This window comes from Chelonoidis abingdonii, chromosome 5, assembly GCF_003597395.2.
Source record: "Chelonoidis abingdonii isolate Lonesome George chromosome 5, CheloAbing_2.0, whole genome shotgun sequence".
NCBI classification, from domain to species: Eukaryota; Metazoa; Chordata; order Testudines; family Testudinidae; genus Chelonoidis; species Chelonoidis abingdonii.
The window spans coordinates 115,708,355-115,734,573 of NC_133773.1; the positions used below are offsets into that span (position 1 = coordinate 115,708,355).

Genomic DNA, 26,219 nt, shown 5'->3' on the forward strand with positions numbered 1-26,219 from the left:
TAGCAGGCCAATGCTCAAACCACTGAGCTATCCCTCCCCTCTCATTTTAGCCTACTCGTATCTCAAGTGGAACAGCAACTGGGCAGTCATCACCACTCAGCGTGTCATATGGGATGCCCTTGTTCCTAGTCATCACCAGTGGTGAGAGCTGTGGGGACTATGCAGTGATGTGGAGGAAGCCCATTGTGGTGGGCGTTGAAGCCAAGGGCACAGGCTGTGGTGAAGCTGCCACAGGTGTGGAACTCAGTGGTAGTAGCAAATATTCAAATGAGAACCTAGAAGGATAAAGCGGAGAAGGTTCCATGTGAACAGCAGTTGAGCATGTGTCAGGATTTCAGAATGATCACACACAGCTGAATATAAAAGAAGGTGTAGAAAGCTTAGGAAGGATGTAACAAGGAGGGAAGTAAGACCTATTCTTGCAAGGCAAATTAGTGGGAGTAGAGGCTCTCAGTAACATGCAGAATCAGGGCCAGCACAAAGAAGGTGTTAATACAGACATGTTCAGATACTGTGGTGATTGTGGTCATATAAGTATTGAGACAGATAGAAGGGAACAGGTGGCTGGTCTATGCTTGCAGTGACAGGTAGTACTGAAGAGATGGTATGCTCAGCCCTTAGGTGAAAAGAACAAGACACTAACTGTTTCCAAAAGGTTTCCTATCCAGATTTCCTCAGTTAAGGAATGTGCCCACAACACAAGACTTTGAATAATATGGTCTAAACCCATGAAGAAGAGAGAAATGACTGGAGGATAGCTAATGTGATGCCAGTTTTAAATAAAAGGCTCCAGAGGCAATCCTGGCAATTACAGGCCAGTAAGCCTAACTTCAGTACTAGGCAAATTGGTTGAAATTGTAGTAAAAAACAAAATTTTCAGACACAGAGATGAACTTGATATGATGGGGAAGAGTCAATGTGGTTTTTGTAAAGAGAAATCATGCCTCACCAATCTACTAGAATTCTTTGTGGGGGTTAACAAGCATGTGGACAAGGGTGATCCAAGGGATATAGCATACTTAAGACTTTCACCAAAGGCTCACCTCACCAAAGGCTCTTAAGCAAAGGAAGCAGTCATGGGATAAGAGAGAAGGTCCTCTCATGGATCAGTAACTGGTTAAAAGATAGGAAACAAAGGATAGGCATAAATGGTCAGTTTGCAGAATGGAGAGAGGTGGTGTACTCCCTGGGTCTGTACTGGGACCTGTACTGTTCAAAAAATAAAATATCCATAAATGATCTGTAAAAAGGTGTAAACAGTGAAATGGCAAAATCTGCAGATGATACAAAACTACTCAAGATAGTCAAGTCCAAAGCAGACTGGAAAGAGTTAAAGGGATCTCACAAAACTGAGTGACTGGGCAACAAAATCACAGATGAAATTCTATATTGATAAATGAAGTTCAACAAGGACAAGTGCAAAGTCCTGCACTTAGGACAGAAAAACCCCATGCACTGCACTGCTACAGGCTGGGGACTGTTTGGCTTAGTAGCAGTGCTGAAGAAAAGGATCTTGGGGTTACGGTAGATGGAAAGTTGAACATGAGCCTACAGTGTGCTCTTGTAGCCAAAAAGGCTAATAGCATACTGGGCTGTATTAGTAGGAGTGTTGCCAGCATGATCGAGGGATATAATGATTATTCCCTCTCATTCGCATGTGAGGGACCGCAATCTGGAATATTGTGTCCAAGTTTATTGGGACGCACACTACAAAAGGAAGTGGCATGAGGATCCAGCGGAGCAACAATGATTAGAGGACTAGAGCACATGACTTTGAGAGATGACTGAGGAACTGGGCTTATTTAGCTGCAGAGAGAAGACTAGGGGGATTGTGATAGACCTCAATCACTTGAAGGGATGCTCCAAGGAGGAGGGACTAGCTGTCTTCAGTGGTGAGGAGACAGAACAAGGAGCAATGGTTTGAGTTGCAGCTGCGGAAGTCGAGGCTGGGATATCTAGAAAAAACTTTCTAGACTAGGAGAGTGTGAAGTATTGGAAATGCAGAGTTACCTAGGGAGGTGATAGAATCTCCATCTTTAGAGCTATTTAAAGTCCGGCTAGACCGCACCCTGGCTGGGATTATTTAGGGAAAATGGTCCTGCCTTTAGCAGGGGGTTGGACTAGATGACCTCGTGAGGTCCCTTCCAACCTTTTGATTCTATGATTCTATGAAATGCAAAGTAATGCACATTGGAAAACATAATCCCAACTATACATATAAATGATGGGGTCTAAATTAGCTGTTACCACTCAAGAAAGAGATCTTGGAGTCATCGTGGATAGTTCTCTGAAAACATCCACTCAATATGCAACGGCAGTAAAAAAAGTGAACAGAATGTTGGGAATCATTAGGAAAGGGATAGATAACAAGACAGAAAATATCGTATTGCTTCCATATAAATCCATGGTAAGCCCACATCTTGACTACTGCATGCAGATGTGGTCTCCCCATCTCAAAAAAGATATATTAGAATTGGAAAAGGTACAGAAAAGGGCAACATAAATTATTAGAGGTATGGACCAGCTTCTATCTGAGGAGAAATTAATAAGACTGGGACCTTTCTGCTTGGAAGAGAGATGACTAAGAGGAGATATGATAGAGGTCTTTAAAATCATGACTGCTGTGGAGAAATTAAATAAGGAAGTGTTATTTATTTCTTCTCTTAACACAAGAACCAGGGCCGCCCAAAGAACTCAGGGGGCCTGGGGTCTTCGGCGGCGGGGGGCCCCCGCTTCGTTGGTAATTCGGTGGCGGGGGGGGTACTTCTGCTCCGGGACCCGCCACTGATGTGCCCCAAAGACCCGCGGTGGGGCCCCCCCACCGCCGAATTACCGCCGAAGCAGGACCCGCCGCTGAAGTGCAGCCAGGTCTTCGGCGGAAATTCGGCAGCAGGGGATCCCCACAACGGGTCTTCGGGGCACTTTGGCAGCGGGTCTCGCTTCAACAAAAATTCGGCGATGGGGGGGTCACGGAAGGACCCCACCCCACTGCCGAAGACCCGGAAGGGAAGAAGTTCCAGGGGCCTAGGGCCTGCGAGAGTTTTTTGGGGCCCCCGGAGCGAGTGAAGGCCCCCACTCCAGGAGCCCCGAAAAACTCTTGTGGAGGCCCCTGTGGGGCCCAGGACCCGGGGAAATTGCTCCACTTGCCCCCCTTTCTGGGCGGCCCTGACAAGAACTAAGGGTCACCAAATGAAATTAACAGGCAGCAGGTTTAAAGCAAACAAAAGGAAGTATTTGCTCACACAACCCATAGTCAACCTGTGGAACTCTACCAGATGTTGTGAAGGCCACGACTATAACAGAGTTAAAAAAAGAACTAGATAAGTTCATGGGAGATAAGTCCATTAATGGCTATTAGCCACGATAGGCAGGGATGCAAAACCATCTCAGAAGAGTCCCTAGAATCTGTTTGCCAGAAGGTGGGAATAGGCAATGGGATGGATCAGTTGAGCTTGTTTTGTTCATTCCCTCTGAAGCACCTGGCATTGGCACCGTCAAAAGACAGGATACTAGGCTAGATGGACCACTGGTCTGACCCAGTCTAGCAATTCTTAAATCATCCATTAAGAACTCAGAGCATCCAAAAGAAAAGCCCTGTTAAGCTCAGATTTCTCCAGCTAGCTAATATTGTCAGTTTGTTCAGAAAATTACTGGCTTTTTGGGGCTGTGGGTTTCACAAGTTGGGTAGAGACTGACAATCACAATTTATTTTCCACTTAGGAGCAAAAACTTTGGCAATCACTCAGAGAATAAGAAATCCATTTCTTTTAAATTACATCAGCTCATACGATATTACAACCCTATACAGCAATAAATAAATGTCTCTGTAAGCTTGGAACAGGTTGGTTTCATGATCTGGTTCCTCAATACAATCTGCTCAGATTGATGTGAGCATTTGCTGTCTCTCAAATGCTGTTTTCACATACTCAGTGGTTGGTGCCAGGACATAATTTTGGATGATGGAACCAAAGGGAACACTCTTGCGACTGTCACATGCCGAGACAGGGAAAAGCTATCCAACAGAGAACACTGCTGGAGCAGAACACCACTACCAGTTTCTCTAAGAAACAGGAGCTTTAAATATGAATCTTATATCAAAGGCACGTGGAAGCACTATCCCTGCAATCTCATGCGTATCCTTCTCTTCCTTGTGCTGAGTGAAGTGCTCTTGGAATACCTATTCAGTGCAGGAGAGGGTAGAGTGTGCCCAACCCAGAAGCAATAGCATTCTTCTGCTGCCTGATGGTGGGAGAGCCATGTGATGTTGAACACTAGATGATCCTATGTACTCTGTGCTTGATGCACAAACCCAATTTCTGTATATTATATATTTGTTCTAGGCCAATGGATTATCACTACAAAATATAGGTCACTTAGGAGATATGGCCTTCTTAATCACCTGAGCTCAAATTCAGCACTAGATATTTGTTTTTTTCCTTTCAACCTCAGGAGTTTCTGTGTTGGGGAACATTTTTGTAGTTAATACAAAGAATTCTTCTCCCCACCCCTTGGGTTAAATTTATCTATGATGTACTTTGCTAGACTTACAGCAAAGATGAATGTGTCTACTTATGCTTAAGTTTCCATATGTTTCTCATAAAAGTGTATTGGTGAAATATAAGATCTCTGAATGTTTGGATATGAATACTGTTAACTTTCAATTCCCAATTTCAAGGAGGTACATTGTACATAATTGGACAGGTGCTGTTATTTAGATTTGCAGTCTTATATTTGATTTATGATCTCAATTTTATTGGAGAAAGTTAGAAATGCAAAATTTGCTTTCCATGAACAATGAGTATTTGCAAGAGATACTTGATTCTATGCTCATGCAATCAGTGGATAGCAATATACCATGTGGTCTGTGTGTTCAATCAAAACTAATCAACACTGCTTTAATTATGAATATCAGATACTTGCAACTAAGTATTTTGTGCACAATTTATAGAGCAGGAATTGTTTCTTGAATAATTTCAAAATAATATCTTTCAATACAGCTGTCATGGACAAATTGCAATCAGTAGGACAGGTGAAATCTGTTGAATAAATTATTTGTGAATTATTCATTTGGCTCTAATGGCGTAGAAATTGGATTGATTTTATTTACCATGTTTACTTACAAAACAATGGAACAATCAGAGTGATTAAGATAATCCAGGCACTTTAACAGCAGTACAGATCTGTAATGAAATTATTTTATTTAGCATCACTCAGTAAGAAAACTAAGCAAAATAAAAGAAGAAGTGAAACAAATTGAATGATGTTATAAAATGAAAAGATGCACAATTTGGATGCCTAAACCTTCCCTTTTTAATGGTATTTAATTTAGAATGAAGCTCTGGGTATCACAGTAAGTACAGCTACCATAAGTAATTCTGCAGACATGAGAAGGGAATATTAACGTATAACTGTTGTTCAGATTTTAATTTCCTGTTTGAGCTGATAGCTCTAAGTGGAAGGGACCATGCCGTCTTCTGTGTCTGATACTGAGTGAGGACACTGTTGCATTTAATAACAAAATTACAAACTGTATGATTGCCATATCAATGGAGGCAGGGCCGGTGCAAGGATGTTTGGCGCCCTAGGCAAAACTTCTATCTTGCACCCTCCCCTCCTTCCCCCCGCCCTGAGGTACCCCCCCATGCACAAAGAAGGGGTTAATACAGACATGTTCAGATACTGTGGTGAACCACCCCCCCTTCGCTCTGAGGCACACGACCCCCCCCACTCGCCCAGCCCCGCCCCAGCTCACCCCTGCTCCATGCACAAGCACGAGCACCCCGAGCACGCCATGGCTGCTTCACTTCTCCCGCCTCCCAGGCTTGCAGCACCACTCAGCTTAGGTGCCACAAGCCTGGGAGGCGGAAGAAGTGAAGCAGCCATGGGGTGCTCAGGGAGGAGGCGGGGCAGGGGTGAGCTGGGGTGAGGAGTTCCCCTGCGTGCCACCCCCGCCCCCCTTACTTGCTGCAGGTGGCCCTCCCCGCGCTTCCCTGCCCCAGCTCCCTCTGCCTAAGTACCGGCAGCGACCGGGGCGGCCGAAGATCCGGCCGCTGCAGTCGCTGCCGAAGAAAATGGTGCCCCCCAAATCCTAGCACCCTAGGCGACCGCCTAGGTTGCCTAAATGGTTGCACTGGCCCTGAATGGAGGTGTCCTGAGATGGCTGAGGAAGGTGGCATTATCACTTCCAGAAGTCAATTTCTTACTAAAGCTACACCATAGTATATTAGTGAGTCTGCAGTATGGGAATACTCATGGGTAGAAGTAGGTTAAAATTTCTGAAAAACCCTAGCAAATACCTCATATTTATTAAAGAAATTCCACTTACTTGTAATTGTCAATGCAGGTGATGTCATAACCCATGGTTTTGAGTCGTTCTTCTAATATTTGTACACTGCCTCTCCCACAGGAATCCCTGTAAAAAGAGATTTGTTAACAAAGTCTTTTATTAGTTAACTGTTTATTTTGCTAATTTCAATTTAGTGTCAATTGCTATGGCAGCTAGGGCTTTAATTGCAGAACCTTAATGTTCTACAACTAGAGCAGATTTTTTAAGGGAATATAATAGTAGTTTATAGGAGAATTTCAGCAAGCTGGCTAGACTGGTATCTTGCAGCCAAACAGCAATTCCCTAGAAAAACAAGTCTACCACCAGCTGCCTGTTGGACTAATACAAATATAGGGGGCCTGATTCTCCAGTACGTTGTATGTTGTACACTCATTTATACCTGTGCAATGTGGATGTAAAATGCTACCAAATCAGAATTCACCATACACTTGCATCAGTGGCAGTGTTTTATATTTACTGCACAACAACTGGAACTTTGGCCACAGCCCCTTTGGACTCCACAGGCTGTACTTGAGTCCTTCCTCAATCACTTAGAACCCCTGCTGTTGGACATGAACATTCAGATCTAAACTCCAATAACGAGTGCTTCCCTGACCACCTTAACTCCTGTGGCTGGATAAAAATTTACTTCAATTAACTAACAAAACAGTAATGGCTGATCAGGAGTTTTGGTCCAAATAAGCTTCTTGAAAAGTGCTGATGAATATTTAAATCTCCCAGGATTGCAGAATCAGGCTGGAAATCTCCCAAGTTCAGGCTCTCAGAACTACTAGTAGTTCTTGTTGTTGGATTGATCACAAGTACTATGAGAAGAGACCTTCTTATGGCATTTCACCACTTTCTAATTTCCAGAACCATGGACTGTAGAGAGGTGTAAAACTGAAAAATAATGCACTGGGGACACTGAAAAGACATTTTTCAAATCTCAGAGTTTGATCTGGGATTTAGATAGTTCTTATTTAGTCTAACCTGTATTCGCCTTGCCCTCACTTAAGCCTTCTTCCATAACATCATCTTACACAGACCTACTGACTCAGCAGATTTAGGGCTTTACATTATTTTTGATTGTGCCTAATTCTGGTCACATCAACTTTATATTTTAAAAAGACTGTACACCCTCCAAGGAAGGCACTGTAGTTTCTTTTGTGTTTGGAATGCAACAAACACATTTTGAGTGTTACTGAAACGTAATAATAATAGAGAAAAATAAAGTGAAAGCTGTAAAACAGATTCAAAACAGGAAAAACAAGATTAGGGTTTGGTTTATTTTTTTTTAAAGACCTATAACTTACAAGTCAGGTCCCCCAATGTCATCCATGACCCAGATTTCAATTCGTGCAATTCTGTCTTTTTGGAAGTTAGGCACTTCATAGTCTGCAAAAAAACTGGTTAAAGAAAACAAATATTTAAAAGAACATAGAACAGAAAAGATCTTTCTCCTTCTCAGTAACCAGGGCTATGATTCTGTTCCCATTGATTTCAATGGGAGAGCTGGGTCCAGGTCATTTGTACCTATTGTTTCTTTTGGGCTCATTATCAGAGATAGAACCAAGATACAAAATTCTGATTCCAATTTTGAGTATTCCCAAAGTTTATGGGTGTATGGATCCTAAGTTTGTTTTACTGATTGTTGCTCTTAGCAGGATGGAGCAGGAATAAAACCCTATTAATAAAGATGTGAGTGGAATAAGGATTTAAAATGCAGCACTTATAACAAACCGCTAGGTATTTAGTAAAAAACAAAAGCAAAAAACCCTACAAGAGCAGCCTTTCTTCAGGCACAGCATGGGATTTGTTTTTTAAAATAGAAGGAAGAGTAACAACCACAAGACAAATATATTAGTAGATATAAAATCACAGCAGTAAGTCAAAAGGGTATAAAATAACTAGCATGGGAACAACTAAGACCATAGGGGTTTTGGGGTTTTTTTTTTTTTTTTTTTTTAAATCTGTCCATTCTGACATTTGGAAGAATCCTCCATAGGCAGGTTTGTTGTTTGTTAAATACTGTAATATCCAAAAGTCCAGGTATAGGAGGGCCAAATTCTCTGCTGAAATAATTCCACTGAAGTCAACGGAGTTACACCAACTGATCTCACATCTGACCAGGAGTATGTAAATAGTGAAATATTAAACCAGATTTTCCGTTTTACATATAATCAGCCTTACTGCTGCAAGGTTAAGGTCTATTGTTTTAGGGAGTGATTTATCAGAGCAGTTTGAGTCATTAAGATGGGATCATTTTTTACTGGCAAAGAGTAGAGGACGTTATCTGTATTTATGTTGTGTGACTTTCCTGTCATAAGTTCTGAGAACTTTTGTACCAGAAAAAAGGTCTTCTATATTCTTGTGTCTAAGTCTTTGTGACTGCCAGTTGTACTATCGAAGGCATATCCAAAAATAATTTCAATTAAACTGATGATGGTCTAATGAAAAAAAGTCTTTAAATAGAATAATAAAACCAAAAAGTGTGAGTTTAGAGGTCTCCAAATCTAGTGGAGGGTGTCAAATCAAAAGGAACCATTTAACATATTGCATTAAAATGTGTTCTAAGGCATCGCTCTTAAAAAAACAAAACAAAAATTTATAAATTAAAGATTTGGACCTGATTTTGAATGAAGTCTCATCCGAGCTTTCTTGTTCATGCATGTAATTATGCTAGGGCAAATAATGATGGGTGCAGTTATGTGCAGGAGAAACTGATGTAACTTAGATCATATAAGTTAGATGTCTAATTGCTTGATATAAAGGCAGCTGAATGATAATGTGTTGTGCCTGCGTAACTCTGCCAAAAAAAAAAAATTACCTGTGACTATTTGCATCTACAGTTGTTTTTTGAAAATCTGGCCCACTGTCTTTTGAAATATAGTTTGTCTTGACAGAAGAGAGCAAGGATTCTACAGGAATTTTTTTGAAGTATTTTGATTTCTATACTATACCAGCTATATAGCCTAGAACAGAAGAAATTTTAGGCCACAATAGACCACTATGATTATCTTATCTGAAATCCTGCAGAATACAGATCACAGCATTTCACATAGTAATTCCTGCAGTGGAGAGAATTATTTTTACATACTACATAAGTGAACACTATTACACTCAATGACCTGTGGTTGAACTCCTGCATATCTTTTAGAAAGACATTCAGTATTGATTAAAGACTGCAAGCAATGAAGATTTTGCTTCTTTCCTTGATAGTCTGTTCCAAAGGTTAAACTGAGAGTATTATGTTGGACAAGAATGGCTGTTTTAATCACTATTAAATTAATCACAACATACTGTTTCAAAAAGAAATAGATTTAATTTGGGCCAAGGGAAGTCACCTGCTCTAATCATCATTCAAATATGAGCTGTATTCCCTGTGCCAAACTATAGAATCAGACTGTCACTTGGACCTCAGAATTTGCTAAAACATCTCTCTATTTATCAAAAGTCTCTATTCCTTTTCCTCATGATTTGTGAATTACCTAATATTGGAGAGCAAATGAATCAGGCCTTGTGTATAGCAACACAAGCAGCTACTTGGCACCTGTTGTTTTTTTTTGTGGAGTCTCCCTGTGTTTTGTTTTCTCATTTAGGCCTAACTAAGCAAAGAACTTAAGCTTTGTCAAGTTCCACTTCAGTGAAAAATAAACAAGTGTGTAAAAGTTAAGCATGTGCTTTGCTGAACTGACATCTTGACAAGTGTGGCATTCCATCTCCAGGGAATCAATGGTCCCAGAGAGTCAAAGCTGTTAATGTGACTGTTACTTTACAGCATCAAGAGTTCTAAACAGGATTTGGGATTCCAAGGATAGATATCTCAGCCCGCTTAGTCTCATGGCAACAGTCATCTTTAAAAACCTTTAAAAACAAAAAAGGGGAGAAAAAATAGTAAAGATAGAAAATCCAGTTCCTGTCTTTGATGCTGACTCTTGCTAGCCATCTCACTGTTGGAGAAACACAAATGCAGCACACAATCTTATCAGCCACTTGGAGACTTGGCAAACTTGTACCAGAATAGGGCTGTTTAAGGCATTACTTTTAGCTACCTTGATGGTCACAGCTTCAGAAGAGTGTGGCAAAAGATGCATTTGTCTTGGCTGCTAACCTAGACTCTTTTTAAACAGAAGGCAAAAAGAGAGAAATAGGAAAGAGAAGGCGAGGAAGGAAAAAAAACACTTGAGGGAGGAGAGGAGAGCAAGAAACCAAGTTTCACATTCCATGTGGTGTTCAGGGTTTAGCGGAAATTGATGAAGTTGCTGAAGTATCTAATATGGGTCTCTCTCTGTTCTGGTCAGGTCAGGACAGCGCTCTCTGATCAGGGTGATGCAGGCCCAATAGTGTAACAGTAGATTCCTGGGATCTCATGAGACAATGGGGGTGGCAGCCATGATAGTTGAACTTTCTCCTTTCAGTCTACATGTCCTCTTGCATTTTGATCTCTTTCTCCCAAAGTCTCCTTTAAGGACCGTAAAAGGGGGTGATGGGTGGAATCACCCTTCTATGTCATTATTTTGTCTTCCAGTTAGGCCTACTTTCTGACACGGCAATTTTCATCCATTAATTTCTGATTTCATTCTTCTCTTATTTACTCATCATAATCTCAATACAGTCCTTGGGTGGTATCAGTAGACGTTTTTGTTTGGACTAATTCAGTGTTTTTGCTTTTATAAACAATGTTGTATTACAGTCGAGTTTTACTTCTGTTGCCTTTGACAAATTAGAATACAGGACTCTGCACAACCAAGCACCCAAGGGTTTTGTAAAATTTTACTCCAGGTCTAGTTAAAAAAAAAAAAAATTGGCTTTGAGGCCACAGACTTCTGAAAATTATTCACTTCCACATCTTTGTGTGGTACAATAGCCGAATGTTGATTTTTTTCTCAATCAAACCCTAAAATATTAACACAATATTATTTTATTTCTCTTACCCTTTGACTGGATAGGCACCCCCTATCGCAGAACCATTCAGCATAACGTATATTACCCCAGAGCTCTGCTTTGCATACTGCAATAGATAACAGAAGATTATTCTCTATAATATCCCCTGTAGATTTTTATATACAGATTGGTGCTTTAGCTAAACAGTCAGGGCCAGTGGCAGGGCCATAAGTGAAAATGCCCAAGTTGCAAAACCACCATCAAAACTGGTTCCCTAGCTGGCAGTTGCAGTAGAGAGGACTAGAACTTAATGGCTATAAAAGGTGATCTGTCTTCTCAACCCTAGAAGTGGTCCCTCCACGGCAAGGTTGGTGCAAGAGGCTTCACATGGTCTGTGCTCCAAGTCAAATCACTGAGCTGGGGGATGCAGGCCAATCAGCACCTGTCCCTACAGCTGGCCAATAGGTGCCATAGACTATAAGGGGGGGTGTAGGGGAAGAGGGAGGAGCTGCACAGTATCCCTCATCGAGTGTCTCCCTCTCTTGCTGCTGGAGCTGTCCTCTTTCACTTCTTCCAACCACTGAGGTGGGTGAGTAGGTGGCATTTTGAACACACCTTATGTTTTTCCTCCTTACATCACACCTTTAAGTTCTAGTCAATACAAGGCCTTAAGGGTATGCCTATGCTAGAGGTAAAAACTCCAGAAAAAAATCTTTTTGGCCCTACTAAAGCTTTCTGAACTATCCATGGACATGCTTAATGAATGTAAACTGTATGATTTACAGTGATTGATGCAATCTTCCAGAAAGATTCTACTGCATTATTTTCACACTCTTCTGTGTTAGGGCAGGAATCATAATTAAATCCTGTGGGAAGAAACACAGTGCTCATTATTAAAGATATGATGACAGGTAGGAAAAGAAAATCCAAAGTGGCTTTAAAATATATATTATATGTGTTTTTTGTTCTAGGTTCTGCATGGTTGGAGAACCAATAGGATATACATCAATGACAGTGCTGCACCATTTCTCTCCTCCTTTTCACTAGCCTTTACATTTTGTACAAACAATGACATGCTATGGTCTCAAAGCACAGTCTGTGGAAACTGCTCTAACTCATGTCATGAAACTGGTCTGGTGCACAGAAAACCCCAGGATCCGGGAAATGAAAAGGTGATGTAAATCCACCATTGCAACACCTCCCTCCAAATTTCAGAGTGTATGCTTCAACTGCAGCTAAAGTGTAAATGTCTATACAGTACAAGCCAGTAGAGAATCAGGACACTCACCCACATAACCAGGAGTAACTCCCTTGAAGTATGAGAGCAGAATCAGACCCATATCTCCAATACAAGCAATCACTATCTTTTTAGCCCCACCATGAATTTATAACAAACTTTTTATTATTATCATTTCTTGTCTGACCAGTATCGTTTGCTTGTCCACACCAGTTCAGGAAATCTCCAAATGAACCAATTAAAGTATCACACAAAGGCAAGTAGCGACGAGTTCTATCAGAATAGCTGGTGACCAGCAGATGGTTATTTTCCCAGAACAGAGACTAAGGAAAGAAAACAAAACAAAAAAACTGTCTTTTGGATGTGTGTGCATGATGCAATCACTGTTGCGTGGCTGGGAAAACATTTTAAATCCTGTTTTGAAATTATTTCTAAATATTTCAGAATCTCACAGATGGCTTGTTCTAATCAAACTAATATCAATTATATACTTCAACTATTAAAATTATAGGGACAAAGTTTGCACTCACAATAGTGTAAATCTGGCATAACTTGACAGTGGATTTTTGGGGGGGGATTTACATCACCGTGAGAACAGAGCTTGAGCCATAAAAAGACTCAAGGCCTCTAGAATTTGCTTGACTTGAGCTGACAGGTTTAGGAAAAGTTAGGCATATAGACACTAAGAACCTGTGTATATGGAGACTTAGTGTGCAGCAAGCCAGGGTGTGAAACTACAGTGCACTAAGTGACCATGTGGACCCTGCTGCCATGCACTGAAAGTAGCACTATGGAACTTCTAGTGTGTGGCGGCAGGGTCCACATGACCACTTTGTGTGTGGCAGGCTGGCATGCTGTAGATTTACTCCCCAACTTGCTGCGCACAAGTTGCCATGCAGACAAGCCCTAAATACAAGTAAAATAAAACTAAGGTCTGATCTACATTATAAAGTTAGATTGGCTTAACTACATGCCTTGTGCAATGTAATTGTCGACCTAAGCCCTGATGCAGACACCAATAAATTGTGGGAAAATTCTTCTGTTGACCTAGCTATTGCTTCTCAGAGAGGTGGATTTACTACAGCAATAGAAGAACCTCTCCTGTCCTTGTAATTTCTATACCACAGTGGTGCAGCTGTGCCACTGTAGGGTTTCTAGTATAAACATACCCTTTGCAATGGTGACATTGAAATTAGAGAGCTCACTTGACAGAGCTGAATTAAGATATTTACTCTTAAACATGCATAAGATAGGTTTTGAGGTTGGTTTAATTAAAGTGCTTTGAGGGCTTTTATACATTTTCAGCTGTTTAACTGGACACATACTTATCTGTAATAGTGCTGACCAGCTTAAAATCGTAATTATTTGGCTGCAAGTTCAGTATTGTAGCAACTAATTCTAAACCATATTACATCGCTCTGACACTTCATTGCTGTAGGATCAAGGACTAAAACACTTGTTCTCAACCTTTTGGTCTGCAACCCACAAAGTGGTCAGAAAATCATTGCATGGTCCACCATATCAAATCTGGTCAATTTTGGAATGCTAAGTCAGGGGAGACATGATAGCTGATCATTAACATACAGTTGATCATTAACATACAGTACCTTGTTAGGTGGAATTGTGTGCAGTGCCAAGTTAATAAATAACTCATAGTCTGATGGTAAAATGTTGCAAGGATCCTTATTAATAAAAGCCTTTTTGAAAGCTTCCCATATCTCTGTACAGTTCTTCTCACTGTAATAATTAAAACAAACGGTAATATTATTTTGCCATGGCAGACCAGCAATATGTGCTTTGTTCACAACCTCCCACAATCCCCAAAAGGAAATAAAACTAAGATTATTAAAGTGGGAGGAAGTTTGTGATAAACTAATGAAATCATTAGCCCATCAACTAGTATCTAAAACATGAGAATTTGGACTAGGATTATTCAGCTAGACTTTTACAATAATTCAGCAAATACCATGGATGGCATAGTATTCATAATGAGACTTGCTATGCAGTTCTGTAGAGCTGGGATTTATTACTTAGAAATGTTCTAACCCCACAAGAAGCATTTGTAGCAGAGTTTGGCCACAGCGATCAAAATCTCTAAGTGACCCTATATTACAACTGAAACATAGGATTCAAGGAGCTCATTATCCCTTTTTCTGCTAGATCAAAGACCCCTCTACTATAAGAAATCGCTTCCCTATGTAGGTACTTGTAGACTATAATCAAGTCACCACTTAACATCTTCACTGACTTCAACAGGAATTTAAGTTTAGAAGTAAATGCCTGAACAATTCATTTACTGCATATTTTTCTTTTCATTGCTTGTTATCTCATGTTTGAGCAGCATGTAATACAAAATCAAAAGTATTATTCTGCTCCCCTACTGAAGATATTTTAATTAGCAAATACTTGTTGAAACTATGGAGTTGGGTGGAGACAGCACATAGATAAGGGTGATTCCTGGCAAACTTAATACAGACAGCAACAAGTTATACAGGATTTATTTTGTAGTAGTCAGCTAAAGAATGAGAAGTAATCTACACTGCTAGCCAATGGAATGTATAGAACCATGTGTATATGTATTACAGAAGTGTGTGTATGCATGAATATAGCATTTGCTTGTTAGAAACCTCCATTATAGTGACATGAGACTTTCAGTATAATCCCTTATTTTCACACGTTCATAACGTTCCAAAAAATTCTCCTTTTTTGGCTGAAATTTTTCCATGCTTGGTCTTAATCTGAAGGTAATTTGTGTAAATGTTTGAGCAAAATCTATACATCCATTTATGAGTTATGTGAGAATGGAAAAAAATGAGGCAGAGCAGAGGCAGGGGCTTTGGGGAAAGAGGTGGGGTCGGGGCTTTGAGGAAGGGGTGGAGTGGGAGCAGGGCTGGGGCACAGCAGGTGTGGGAAGAGGCAGGGCCATAGGGAAGAGGCGGAGCAGGCGCTGGAGCAGCACTCAGCTGCGTAGAGCACCAGGAAATCTGACGCCCCAAATTTCCTGGTGCCTGACGCTGCTGCATATGGATAGGGACGGCCTGTCATTATGGCTCTATAGGATGGAATATCATTTAAATTACATTTAAAAAAACCCTACATTAAAAGAATGTTAAGGTTACAAAGTCAAGCACTCAAAAAATGCCTGTGTAATTTTAATTCAGCCCCTTTGTGCATACGCATTATGATAAAATCTTATCTGTTTTTTTCCTACTCTTTTTTTTCCACAGGGCCTCTGCCTTATTAGTACACAGGCTGGATGATGCTCTGGGAATGAATCAGAGCTTTGTAGTAAATGAAGCTGTTGCCTGTAGGACCCCTGCCTAATGTGATACATAAATTGGGAGTTGCGTACTGCTGGAGATTACAGGAAGAGAAAGGATGGTCTATTTAAAGAAGCTGAATGCCACAGAGGAGAATTAGATTCGATACTGACTGTGCCACAGAGTTACTATGTGATGCTGGGCACCCTTAATTCTGGCATTTCCTCACTTTTGAGTGCTTGATTTGCACCTTAATATTGTTTTAATGTCATTCTGGGATACATATATGTATATATTTTGTGGGGGGGGGGGGATCCAAGACACTAAGACAGCATTACAGATAACATAAGTCTGTTAAAGTTGCAGTTCATAAAATATAACATTTCAATGTGCAGTTTCATAAAACATTGTTCAAAAATGTTTACCAGACTAGTTTTAATCAGATGGGGTAAAATTTTCAAAAGTGCCTTAGTCCCACTCGCACTATGTTAACTCTAATTTTTTAAATATAATTTGGTGGATATGAAAAGGAAGAGGAGAGAAGATTGAAGATTCAGTAGGGGCAATTAGTCATTTGAAACTCAAATTAAACAAAGTCTTAAACTTCTGAAAAGTTTTATTAGAAGACTGACTATTGCTACAGAAAAAAAGCCCAAATATACAGTATTAGCATTCATTAAGGCCCAAGACAGAGGGCACAGAACTCTACCCATGCAGTAAACTAAATTCTACTTTTATTAATACCTATGAATAGCATGAAATCAAAAGGTCATATCACAACACAATGTAGTTCTATAGTTGATACACTGCACTGCAACACTAACCAAAATCTAGATTATGGCACATTTCTCATTTTGTTCAGTTAACAGCATTCATTATCAATTAAAGAAATAACAAGCTCAACCTAGGCAAAAGTTTCTTATTGCATTACTCGGATAAGTTATTCTATCTGTTTTCCAGCAGGCTGCAGAGGCTTTCAAATTACAACCTTGGAATCTGTGTCTCTTAAAGAATTCTCAGCTGGATATTAAGGTAGAAATTCTTAGATGTTACTACGTCCAGGCATTTAATACCAAGAGTAGTTGCAGGTACAAGATGAAGTAGCTGGCTGATACAAGATTGGATCCTCCAGTTCTTAAAATTGGTCTTGGGTATTAGGTGCATGGGTTTTTCCCTCTGGATTCAGTCTTGGATTGTGAAACCAATGGGCAACAGCTTATGTCCTAAATAATTCTCTTAAGGTACAAAGAATTTTCTCTGACTTGGGGGTAATTCTACCTCTTGCTAAACTGCATTGTTACTTCTCAGCTTCTGCTGAACAAGGTCTGAGAAGAATATTTAACTTTCACCTGTAATAATCTTTTGTAAATGCAGACTAGCTGGTCCAGTTACTAGATTTATAAGACTACAATACAGGCCCACCCAAGAAAGTAACAGAACGCCACTAGCTGTCACCTACAGCCCCCAACTAAAACCTCTCCAGTGCATCGTCAGGGATCTACAACCTATCCTGAAGGATGATCCCTCACTCTCACAGACCTTGGGAGACAGGCCAATCCTCACTTACAAACAGCCCCCCAACCTGAAACAAATACTCACCAGCTACTACACACCACACAACAAAAACACCAACCCAGGAACCAAATCCTGCTACAATCCCCAGTGCCATCTCTGTCCACATATCTATTCAAGGCACACCATCATAGGACCTAATCACATCAGCCATGCCATCCGGGGCTCATTCACCTGCACATCTACCAATGTGATATAAGCCATCATGTGCCATGTATATTGGCCAAACCGGACAGTCTCTATGCAAAAGAATATATGGACACAAATCTGACATCAGGAATCATAACATTCAAAAACTGGTAGGAGAACACTTCAATCTCTCTGGTCACTCGATAACAGACCTCAAAGTCACAATTCTTCAACAAAAAAATTTCACAGACAGACTCCAACATGAAGCTGCAGAACTAGAATTAATTTGCAAACTAGATATCATCAGATTAGGCCTGAATAAAGACTGGGAGTGGTTGGGTCATTACAAAACCTAAACTTAATTGCCCCAATACTAATTTCTCCCTACCTTTACTCACACCTTCTTGTCAACTGTCTGTAATGGGCCAATTTCTCCTTCCTTGGTATCCTGCTGTTAATTGATTTATCTCCTTAGACTGACTTAACACTTGGTAAAGCAACCCACATCCTTTCACGTATTATACCTGTTCCTGTATCTTTTACTTCATACATCTGATGAAGTGGGTTCTAGCTCACAACAGCTTAAGCACAAATAAATTTGTTAGTCCCTAAGGTGCCACAAGGACTCCTAGATTTAAAGCTATTACTCTTTGTCACATTGTTTCTTTCTTCTAGAAATCTCTCTTAGTCTCTTTCCAGAAGCCTTCTGCTCTAATCTCCTTGGAACTAGCTTTTTGTTCCCCACCCTTCCTAGAAAATGTTACATTATTCAGAACAGATGAGTGTCTTAGAACAACAAGAGACTTGTTTTTTTGTCAGAAAGGTGCATAAGCTTTGTTTTAATCTAAACATTCCAGTCAATACCTAATTTTTTGCAGGGTGAGCTCAGAATCTTAGTCTTTATTTAAAATATGTAAAATTGGGTCACACCAATTTCAGCTAAAATCCTATTTAAGTCTCATCTCACCAGTTCCAACATTTTCACCATTGTTATTCATATGGGTCCACAAGTCTATTGTATCATTCACTGGAACTAGAATTTAGGGTTAATGTAATACAGTTAAAGTTACTATGAGAAACATGTCAATACGGCCAGGTTTTGGCTATCAAAAATTCACGTTACAACATAAAGCACAAGAGCGTTAAATTAAATATCCCATCCCTTTGACTTTTTTCATTAAGGTCCCTAAAGTATAAAAGAAAAGATCAGCTAAAACTTGAAGAATTCCTGACAATACTGCTCACTCCTCCCCTGCCACAGTCTCTTTAATATATTTATTTTTATCAGATTTCTTAAAAATGAATTTTGGATTTCTCAACTACAAACCTGTTGGGTTCAATAGGACTACTCCTATGATTAAGACTGTCGTATCAGGCCCATGATTTGTAAAACCATTAAAGTGTGGAGACTGATTCAGAAAGAGAAAAGTACTTACCCAATACTTGGATTCACAATTCTAATATATTCATAACACCTTCCAATTACAATGCTCTCCAGGTTAGGTGTGGTACCTTCACCTTTCCATTTCTTCTTCCCATCTATTTCTGTGGGTTTAACGTAGTCTTTACTGAAAAGAAGACCTACTAACAGAGACAAGAAGAAGCTTTTCATCATGAAATTTTGAGAACCAAAGTCATAAAGAAACAAAATAATCAAATGTCCAAATGGAAAAGAGAAGACTGCAGTTTTATGTCTGTGTATCAATATACGCTGTGGACCTGCACTTAAATGATTCTAGGTGCAGAGTCAGATAGAAAATGAACTTTACTGTGAAATGCAACAGCTTCCTGGAACTAGTGCAGGGCTAAAAGTCCTTAAAAAATCCAGCTTGTAAAACTATTTGTACTATTGCCATCTTGTGACTATTAGATAATATTACATCCCCTCTAAACATATCACTAATGTACCATTAACAAAACTTCAGATTTGCTGAATACTCATTGCAATCCTACAATATACTGAACATGGCAATTTGCTGTAATGAAAATATTTTAATACTGTTTAATTTCAAACAGTGTTACACTTCTTACATACCTTTTTCTACTGACTGCACAATTTGCTGAAATAACAATGTCAAGAATAAACAGAGAGACAAGATGAGTGAGGTAATATGTTTTATTAGTCCAATTTCTGTTGGTGAAAGAGACAAACTTCTGTCCCGAAGAAGTGCTCTGTGTAGCTCAAAAGCTTGTGTCATTCACCAACAGAAGTTGGACCAATTAAAGATATTACCTCACTTACCTTGTCTCTAATATCCTGTGACCAACATGGCTACAACAACACTGCAAAGGGGGAACTGCAAAGGAACACACAACAATTAAAGGACTAACTTCATAACAAGAGTTAACACATCCTAACTCTCAGATGGTCTTACAACACAATCAGTATAGGCGACATAAGTATTGTCATATCTTTTCATTTCTCCATGGATTTTGGCAACAAAACTTGTGTTCTGATAAGACAAATTATAAAGTATTCCTGGTGAAGAAAACTGCCTTGTGGTCTGTTATCAATTGTACTCAGAATCAGATGGATTAAACTTAACTTCCTGTGTATTGAACAAATTGATTTACATATACATATACATTCATTCTCCACCCACTGTCTGCCCTGGATAAGATCTTGGCCAGATCCTCAGCAGATGTAAATCAGCGTAGCTCCATTGTCAGTTTTCTTTCCTCTACGTATTGATGGAAATGCTCACAACTGTGTCATTTGCCTGTGGATGTGAACACTTGGGATATATACCATTGGTTTCCTTTCTTGTAATGGCACATACCTAAATCCTCACTGAACACCTGAACTGTTAACCCTCTAGTTATATGCTTGTGCTAGTAAGTTAATTGATTCATTTTGATGAAGATAGTTCCTGTTAATCATCTTTCTTTAGGAGAACTCTTGGTGGGGCCAAGGTTTTCCACAAATTGTGGTAGAAACTTGGCAAGGTGATTTGCCATCCCCGATATATTTCCAGGTAAGCATGATTCTCCAGTAGCTTTACCTCAGAAATGGATGCCACTTTTTTGCACTGTTGGTCTTGATAAACTCCTGAGACAAAGTAATCCATATACTGTACTTCAGCTGGTCTTATGATGCATTTGTCCAGATTTCACTTGACTCCTTTTCCCTAGATCTCTGAAGCATGGCTTCAAACATCAATATAGTATCCACAATGGCTGCAAGTGCCCCAAGCCTGGCTTAGACTCAAAGGGTAAAATCCTGGTTGCATTGAAGTCAATGGGAATTTTGCTATTTACTTCAGTGGAACCAGGATTTCACTCACTTTTAAGGCCAGAATGAACCATTGCGATATCTGGTCCAGAAGTGGCCAATCTGAGCCTGAGAAGGAGCCAGAATTTACCAATGTACATTGCCAAAGAGCCACAGTAATACGTGAGCAGCCCCCCAGCAGCTCCCACCACTTGCTTCCAGCAGCTCCCACCCACTGGCAGCCCAACCAACGAGTGCCTCCCCACACCTCCCAATCAGCTGTTTTGTGGTGTGCAGGAGTCTCTGAAGGGGAAGCGTGAGGGTTTGGCAGGCTCAGGGGAGGGAGTAGGGGGCAGGGCCTGTGGCAAAACCAGGGGTTGAGCAGTGAGCATCCCCCTGGCACATTAGAAAGTTGGTACCGCTAGCTCCAGCCCTGGAGTTGGTGCCTATGCAAGGAGCTGCATATTAACTTCTGAAGAGCCGCATGTGGCTCTGGAGCCACAGGTTGGCCACCCCTGATCTAGTGTGACCTCCTGCATAACACAGGCCATAAAACTTCACTAAGTGATTCTTGTATCATACCCATAAACACTTGTAAAACTAGAGCATATCTTTTGGACAGATATCCACTCTTGATGTAAAAACTTCAAGTGATGGTGATTCCACCAAATCCTTGCATGTTGTTCTAATGGTTAATTACCCTCACAGTTAAAGAAATTGTGCCCTATTTCTAGTCTATCTAGCTTCAGCCTCCAGCCACAAGATCTCATTATGCCTTTTTCTGCGAGATTTAAGTTACCTCTGAATCCTTTCTTTAAACAATTTAATAGATTGAGCTTCTTTAGGCTCTCATTGTTAGGTATTTGCTCTTAACGCCACTGCATCATGTTGCATTGGTTATCCACCAGGACTTCTAGACCCTTTGTAAAATACAGTCCCCATACTGTAAGAGTGCTGTATGTTCATTGTTGCCAGAAGTATGACCTTGCATTTGACTGTATTAAAAAGTACATTGTTGAAGTACAACTTACCAAGTGATCTAGATCAGTGTTTCTCAACCTTTTTGATATTAGGGATCAGCTTGCTGTCTTCCTAAACCAGTGGTGTCTAATCTTTTTATGCACAAGATCACTTTTAGAATTTAAGTGCAACTCAGGATCTACCCCGCCCCGTCCCGGCTCACTCCATCCTCCCTCTCTCTGTCACTCGCTCTCCCCTACCCTCACTCACTTGAACCAGGCTGAGGCAGGGGTTGGAGTTGAGGAGGGGGTGAGGATGAGGGCTCAGGACTGGGCCCGAGGGATTTGGAGTGTGAGAGGGGACTTGGGGTTGAGTATGGGATAGGGGGGTTGGGTGCAGGAGAGGATGAGGGGTGCAAGCTCTGGGAGGGAGTTTGGGTGCAGGCGGGGGCTCCGGGCTGGGGCACAGTGTCAGGGTGCAGGAGGAGGTGTGGGCTCTGGGAGGGAGTTTGGGTGCAGGCAGGAGCTCTGGGCTGGGGCAGAATCTTGGGTTGCAGGAGGGGGTATGGGGTGTTGGCTCTCGGAGATTGGGTGCAGGCAGGGGCTCTGGGCTGGGGTAGAGTGGGGTGCAGGAGAGGATATGGGGTGTTGACTCCAGGAGGGGGCTCAGGACTGGGGTGTGGGCCCCTGCCAGGAGGCAGTTATCTCCGACAGCTCCTGGTTGATGGTGCAGTGGGGCTTCTGCTAAGACAGGTTCTCTCCCTACACTGACCCCATGCCACTCCCGGAAGGGCCCAATGCACCCCTGTGGTGTGGGGGTACATGGCTTCGGGTGCTGCTCCTGCCTGCAAGCACCACCCGCACAGCTCCCACTGGCTGCAGTTCCCCGTTCCTGGTCAATGGGAGCTGCGGGGGTGGTGCTTGCAAGCAGGAGCAGCATGCGGAGACCTCTGCCCCTACTCCTGGGGGGCATGCTGGCCACTTCTGGGAGTGGCGTTGGGCAAGGGCAGGCAGGGAACCTGCCTTAGTGGCAGCTCCACTACACCACCAGAGATAGCCACTGACAGGTTGGTGACCACTGTTCTAAACTCTATCTGGAATATCTCAGGGAACATTGTCAGTCCATGGACCAGTTATTGAGAAACACTGATCGAGATCATTCTGTACATCTGATCTGACCTTATTAATCTCTCCACCATTTTTTGTGTTATCTGCTCATTTGCCAACAATGGTTTTATATTTTCTTCCAATTCATCTATAATGATGGTGGCTAGCACTGGGATCTCACTAGAAGCACTGCAGTTGGATGATGACTCCACATTCATAGTTACTTTTTGAGATCTGTCAGCCATTTTTAATACATTTAATATATGCTGCATTGATTTTGTGTAGCGCTAAATTTTTTATCAGTGTTGCACAGTACTACGTCAAACGTCTTTACAGAAGTCTAAGGATATTACGTCAACACAGTTCCCAAAGTGTAAGCTATTGCATCTCTACCTCCTCTGTTGGGTATTAAATATGATTAGTATTCTGCTTGCTTTGTCCAGTATTAGGTGGCATAGAAATACTGAAAAGCTGTTGGGCTGGGGTCTGCATTGGATCCCTCACTCCAGTTTAGGAAAAAGGATTGTCCCCTCCAATCACACTGTGCATGTCCTCTACATTCATCTCTTGTATTCAGGTATTGGTAACCATGGTATCACACCCAATTTAATAAGGCAGCCTCTAAGCTTTCACCCAGTTGAACGAGACTTTACAAAATAATGCCCCATCCAACTGACAGAGATTGTAAATTGAGTGGCCTGGGGGTGGGGTGGGGGTGTCAGGCTCATGTACCAGGCCATGAAGGACTGGATTCAGCTATATGATGAGTGCCTTCCACTCCCATTGAGTATCTCCCAAAACATTTCAGAAGTGGCCACTTAACATATAAGATAGTACATTTGACTCCTGCAATTGATTCTGCATAAACTTCAGGGCTGTGTGGGCCTCCTTGATGTCAGCAGTGCAGAGAGGGGAGCTGCTGTTCCCAATGTCAGCTAAACTTACTAACACTTATGCACTTAATTGAGCGCCAGATATTGATTTGATCAGTTCCCCTGAGCCTCTCCTGCACTAGCTGTGGGGCAAGCCAGGGCAGCAACCCCTGCATGGTGCGCCACGGGATCTATGGGGTGGGAACAGGTGAATCCCCTGAAATCCAATGCTCTAACCCTTTGCCCCTCTATGGGGATAAGGGCTGGCTGGAGATGGGGGGGCCACAGCCCAGAGGCAGGCATGGGGCTGGGAGCCCAGCGAGGGGGCACAGGCTGCAGGAGGCCCAGAGATGGGAGTGGGGCTGGCAGCCCAGCAAAGGGGCACAGCCTGCAGGCAGCCTGGGGCTAGGGGCACAGGCTGCAGGCAGCCTGCAGGAAGGAGTGGGGCTGGCAGCCCAGCAAGGGGGCACAGGCTGCAGGTAGCCCAGGGGTAGGGGCACAGGATGGAGGCAGCCCGGAGTGGGAGTGGGGTTCGCAGCTCAGCGAGGGGGCACAGGCTGCAGGTAGCCTGGGAGTGGGGTCACAGGCTGCAGGCAGCCCAGCGAGGGGGCACAGGCGGCAGGCAGCCCGGGGCTGGGGGCACAGGATGCAGGCACTCCGGAGGTGGGAGTAGGGCTGGCAGCTCAGCGAGGGGCATAGGCTGCAGGCAGCCCGGGGATGGGAGTGGGTCTGGCAACCCAACGAAGGAGCACAGGCTGCAGATAGCCCGGGAGTGGGGCTGGCAGCCCGGTGGTGGGGACACAGGCTGCAGCTAGCCCGGGGGTGGGCGCACATACTCCAGGCAGCCGGGAGGTGCGGGCACAGGCTGCAGGCAGCCCGGGGGTGGGGGCACATACTCCAGGCAGCCCGAGGGTGGGAGTGGGGGTGGCAGCCAGGTGCGTTACCACGCCCCACCGTTAGCTCTTTGCGGAGCGTGCAGCTGACTGGCCCGGACCGGAAGCAGGGAAGTCAGCGCGGGGCCGCGCCCCCACTCCCGCCCCCTCGGAAACAGCCAGTCAGCAGTCTGCGAACAGCTCGCGCACGCCGGGAAGCGCTACTGCGGCCGTTGCGGCAGGCGCGAGTCAGGTAGCCCCTGTCACGTGACGGGGGGCAAGGGCTGCTCCCTGAGCGGCCTCGGCGGGTTGGGGCATGCGCAGAGCGGTTGTCGCTGCCGCGTCTAGTGCTGCTCGCGCTGGGCACAGCGAGTCTCTATGGGGAGAACATGGCTCCTTTCCCCGACGAGGTGGATGTCTTCACGGCTCCGCACTGGCGGATGAAGCAGCTGGTTGGGCTCTACTGCGACAAGGTACCGGGCGGGAAGCGCGGGGAGCCCGCGGCCGGAGTGGGGTGGGACCTACACGCCCCCTGGGGAGGATTTACTGACTGCGCAGCTGTCACCGCCCCTCCCCCCCGGGATAGGGCAGGGCCATGCGGCCCTCGCGGGCTGCCGAGCACCTAGCGCGGGCCCGATCCCCGCGCAGCAGCCGCTGCTTCTTGCGCCAGCCCCGCGAGCTCGACAACTTCCGCCTGCCTCAGCAGCCGTAACTGCGTCTGCTTCCCGCCCGCCCCCGCTCTTCCCGGCAGCGGGGCTGTCTTGCTGGCTGCGGGGTGTCCCCGTCCTCCTCCCGCACCACCTCTCTCCTCCCTAGTGTGCGTTTCCCAGCCCCCGAGAGCCCCCAGCAAGGCTCTGCGGATTTTTCCCAGTCGGAAGAACAGAGCTTTTTCTGGAGCCTCCCACCACTCTTATTTTATAATCTGAGGTGACATACAGACTAGGGTTCCCATTTGGGAGTTGGGGCTACAGGGCTCTGTGCAGGTATCAGGGTCCCATGCCAGGATCCACTGCAGGATTAGGGTCTGTTTGTGACATGTCTATGAAGTGAATTTCTCAGACATAAAAACGCCCACTGTTTACATTGAAAAGCTTGCAGTTTTGTAAATCCGAGGTTCCTAAACTGGTCTGCTCACCCAGTGGTGGCCTGCAGAGCAGCTGCTGGCATCGCTTGCTTGTAGTGTTGACTTTTCTCATTTGAAGTTGCAAAACTGCATTGATGGTCACTTTTAAGAATCCGTTAAATACTTTCTTAATGTTACTTCTCCATGTAAGTAACCATGTTATGTGGTCACAATTGATCTGCCTGTTGTGAGAGGCCAGTCTGGTGGTCTTTACTATTGCAGGTACAGGCATTGTGGAGAGGGGGGTCTGTGAGACAATCTCTAACATGTTCTCCATGCTATGAAAAAGTTTGAGAAACCATGACTGTAAAACACAGCCTTTGAGTGCTGTTGGCTTAGGCCTTAACACTTTAATATTAGTCTTGGAATGCTCTCACAATTTTATTAATGGACTTTTTCAACATTTTTACAAAGTTTTTACCAAATTAATCAGACTATCCTAAAAGCACACTGTAGTGATGCTGAACTGGTTGGATAGGAGTGTAGGTGGTCAAACACTGACAGTCTTGAATTCAACTATCCTGTCTTGTGAGTTTGCCTTCTAATTTTCCAACATTTTCATGCAATAAACCGTGGCGCAACTTTCACGAAATACATATGGGGGCAAATCTGGACTTACCATTTTAAGTGTTAGAAGAGAAGGAAAATATATAAGATTGTGTTCTCTT

General features: G+C 42.9%; 2 protein-coding genes across 3 annotated transcripts in view; one reads left to right on the forward strand and one right to left on the reverse strand.

The window, feature by feature from the left end:
• Positions 1-5,107: 5,107 nt before the first annotated feature.
• On the reverse strand, positions 5,108-19,174 carry BST1 (bone marrow stromal cell antigen 1). The gene is made up of 8 exons (XM_032773940.2): positions 18,844-19,174; positions 14,054-14,183; positions 12,634-12,769; positions 11,993-12,075; positions 11,260-11,336; positions 7,639-7,731; positions 6,326-6,412; positions 5,108-5,180 (listed from the first exon to the last, which is right to left on the reverse strand). Exons 1-8 carry the CDS (start codon positions 19,020-19,022, stop codon positions 5,117-5,119), a joined length of 849 nt encoding a protein of 282 aa, XP_032629831.1. The 5' UTR covers positions 19,023-19,174; the 3' UTR covers positions 5,108-5,116.
• A 5,411-nt stretch (positions 19,175-24,585) lies between these two features.
• Positions 24,586-26,219, forward strand: part of FBXL5 (F-box and leucine rich repeat protein 5) — a 54,556-nt gene continuing 52,922 nt past the window's right edge. Inside the window, exon 1 of one of the 2 annotated variants that reach the window (XM_032773935.2) lies at positions 24,586-24,901. In XM_032773935.2, coding sequence (XP_032629826.1) covers positions 24,818-24,901 — 84 coding nt within the window. In that variant the 5' untranslated portion in view covers positions 24,586-24,817. The remainder of the gene's footprint in view (positions 24,902-26,219) is intronic. The other variant, XM_032773936.2, reaches the window with a different exon arrangement.

Bases quoted from the DNA above. Each gene is read 5' to 3' on its own strand.
- BST1 (XM_032773940.2), bottom strand. From the start codon at position 19,022: ATGATGAAAAGCTTCTTCTTGTCTCTGTTAGTAGGTCTTCTTTTCAGT. The intron at 11,337-11,992 runs GTAAATCATACA...TATCTATTGCAG, and splicing joins GGAAGATTGCATCAATCACT to TATGCAAAGCAGAGCTCTGG. The intron at 7,732-11,259 runs GTAAGAGAAATA...TTCTTTAACCAG, and splicing joins GGTGCCTATCCAGTCAAAGG to TTTTTTTGCAGACTATGAAG.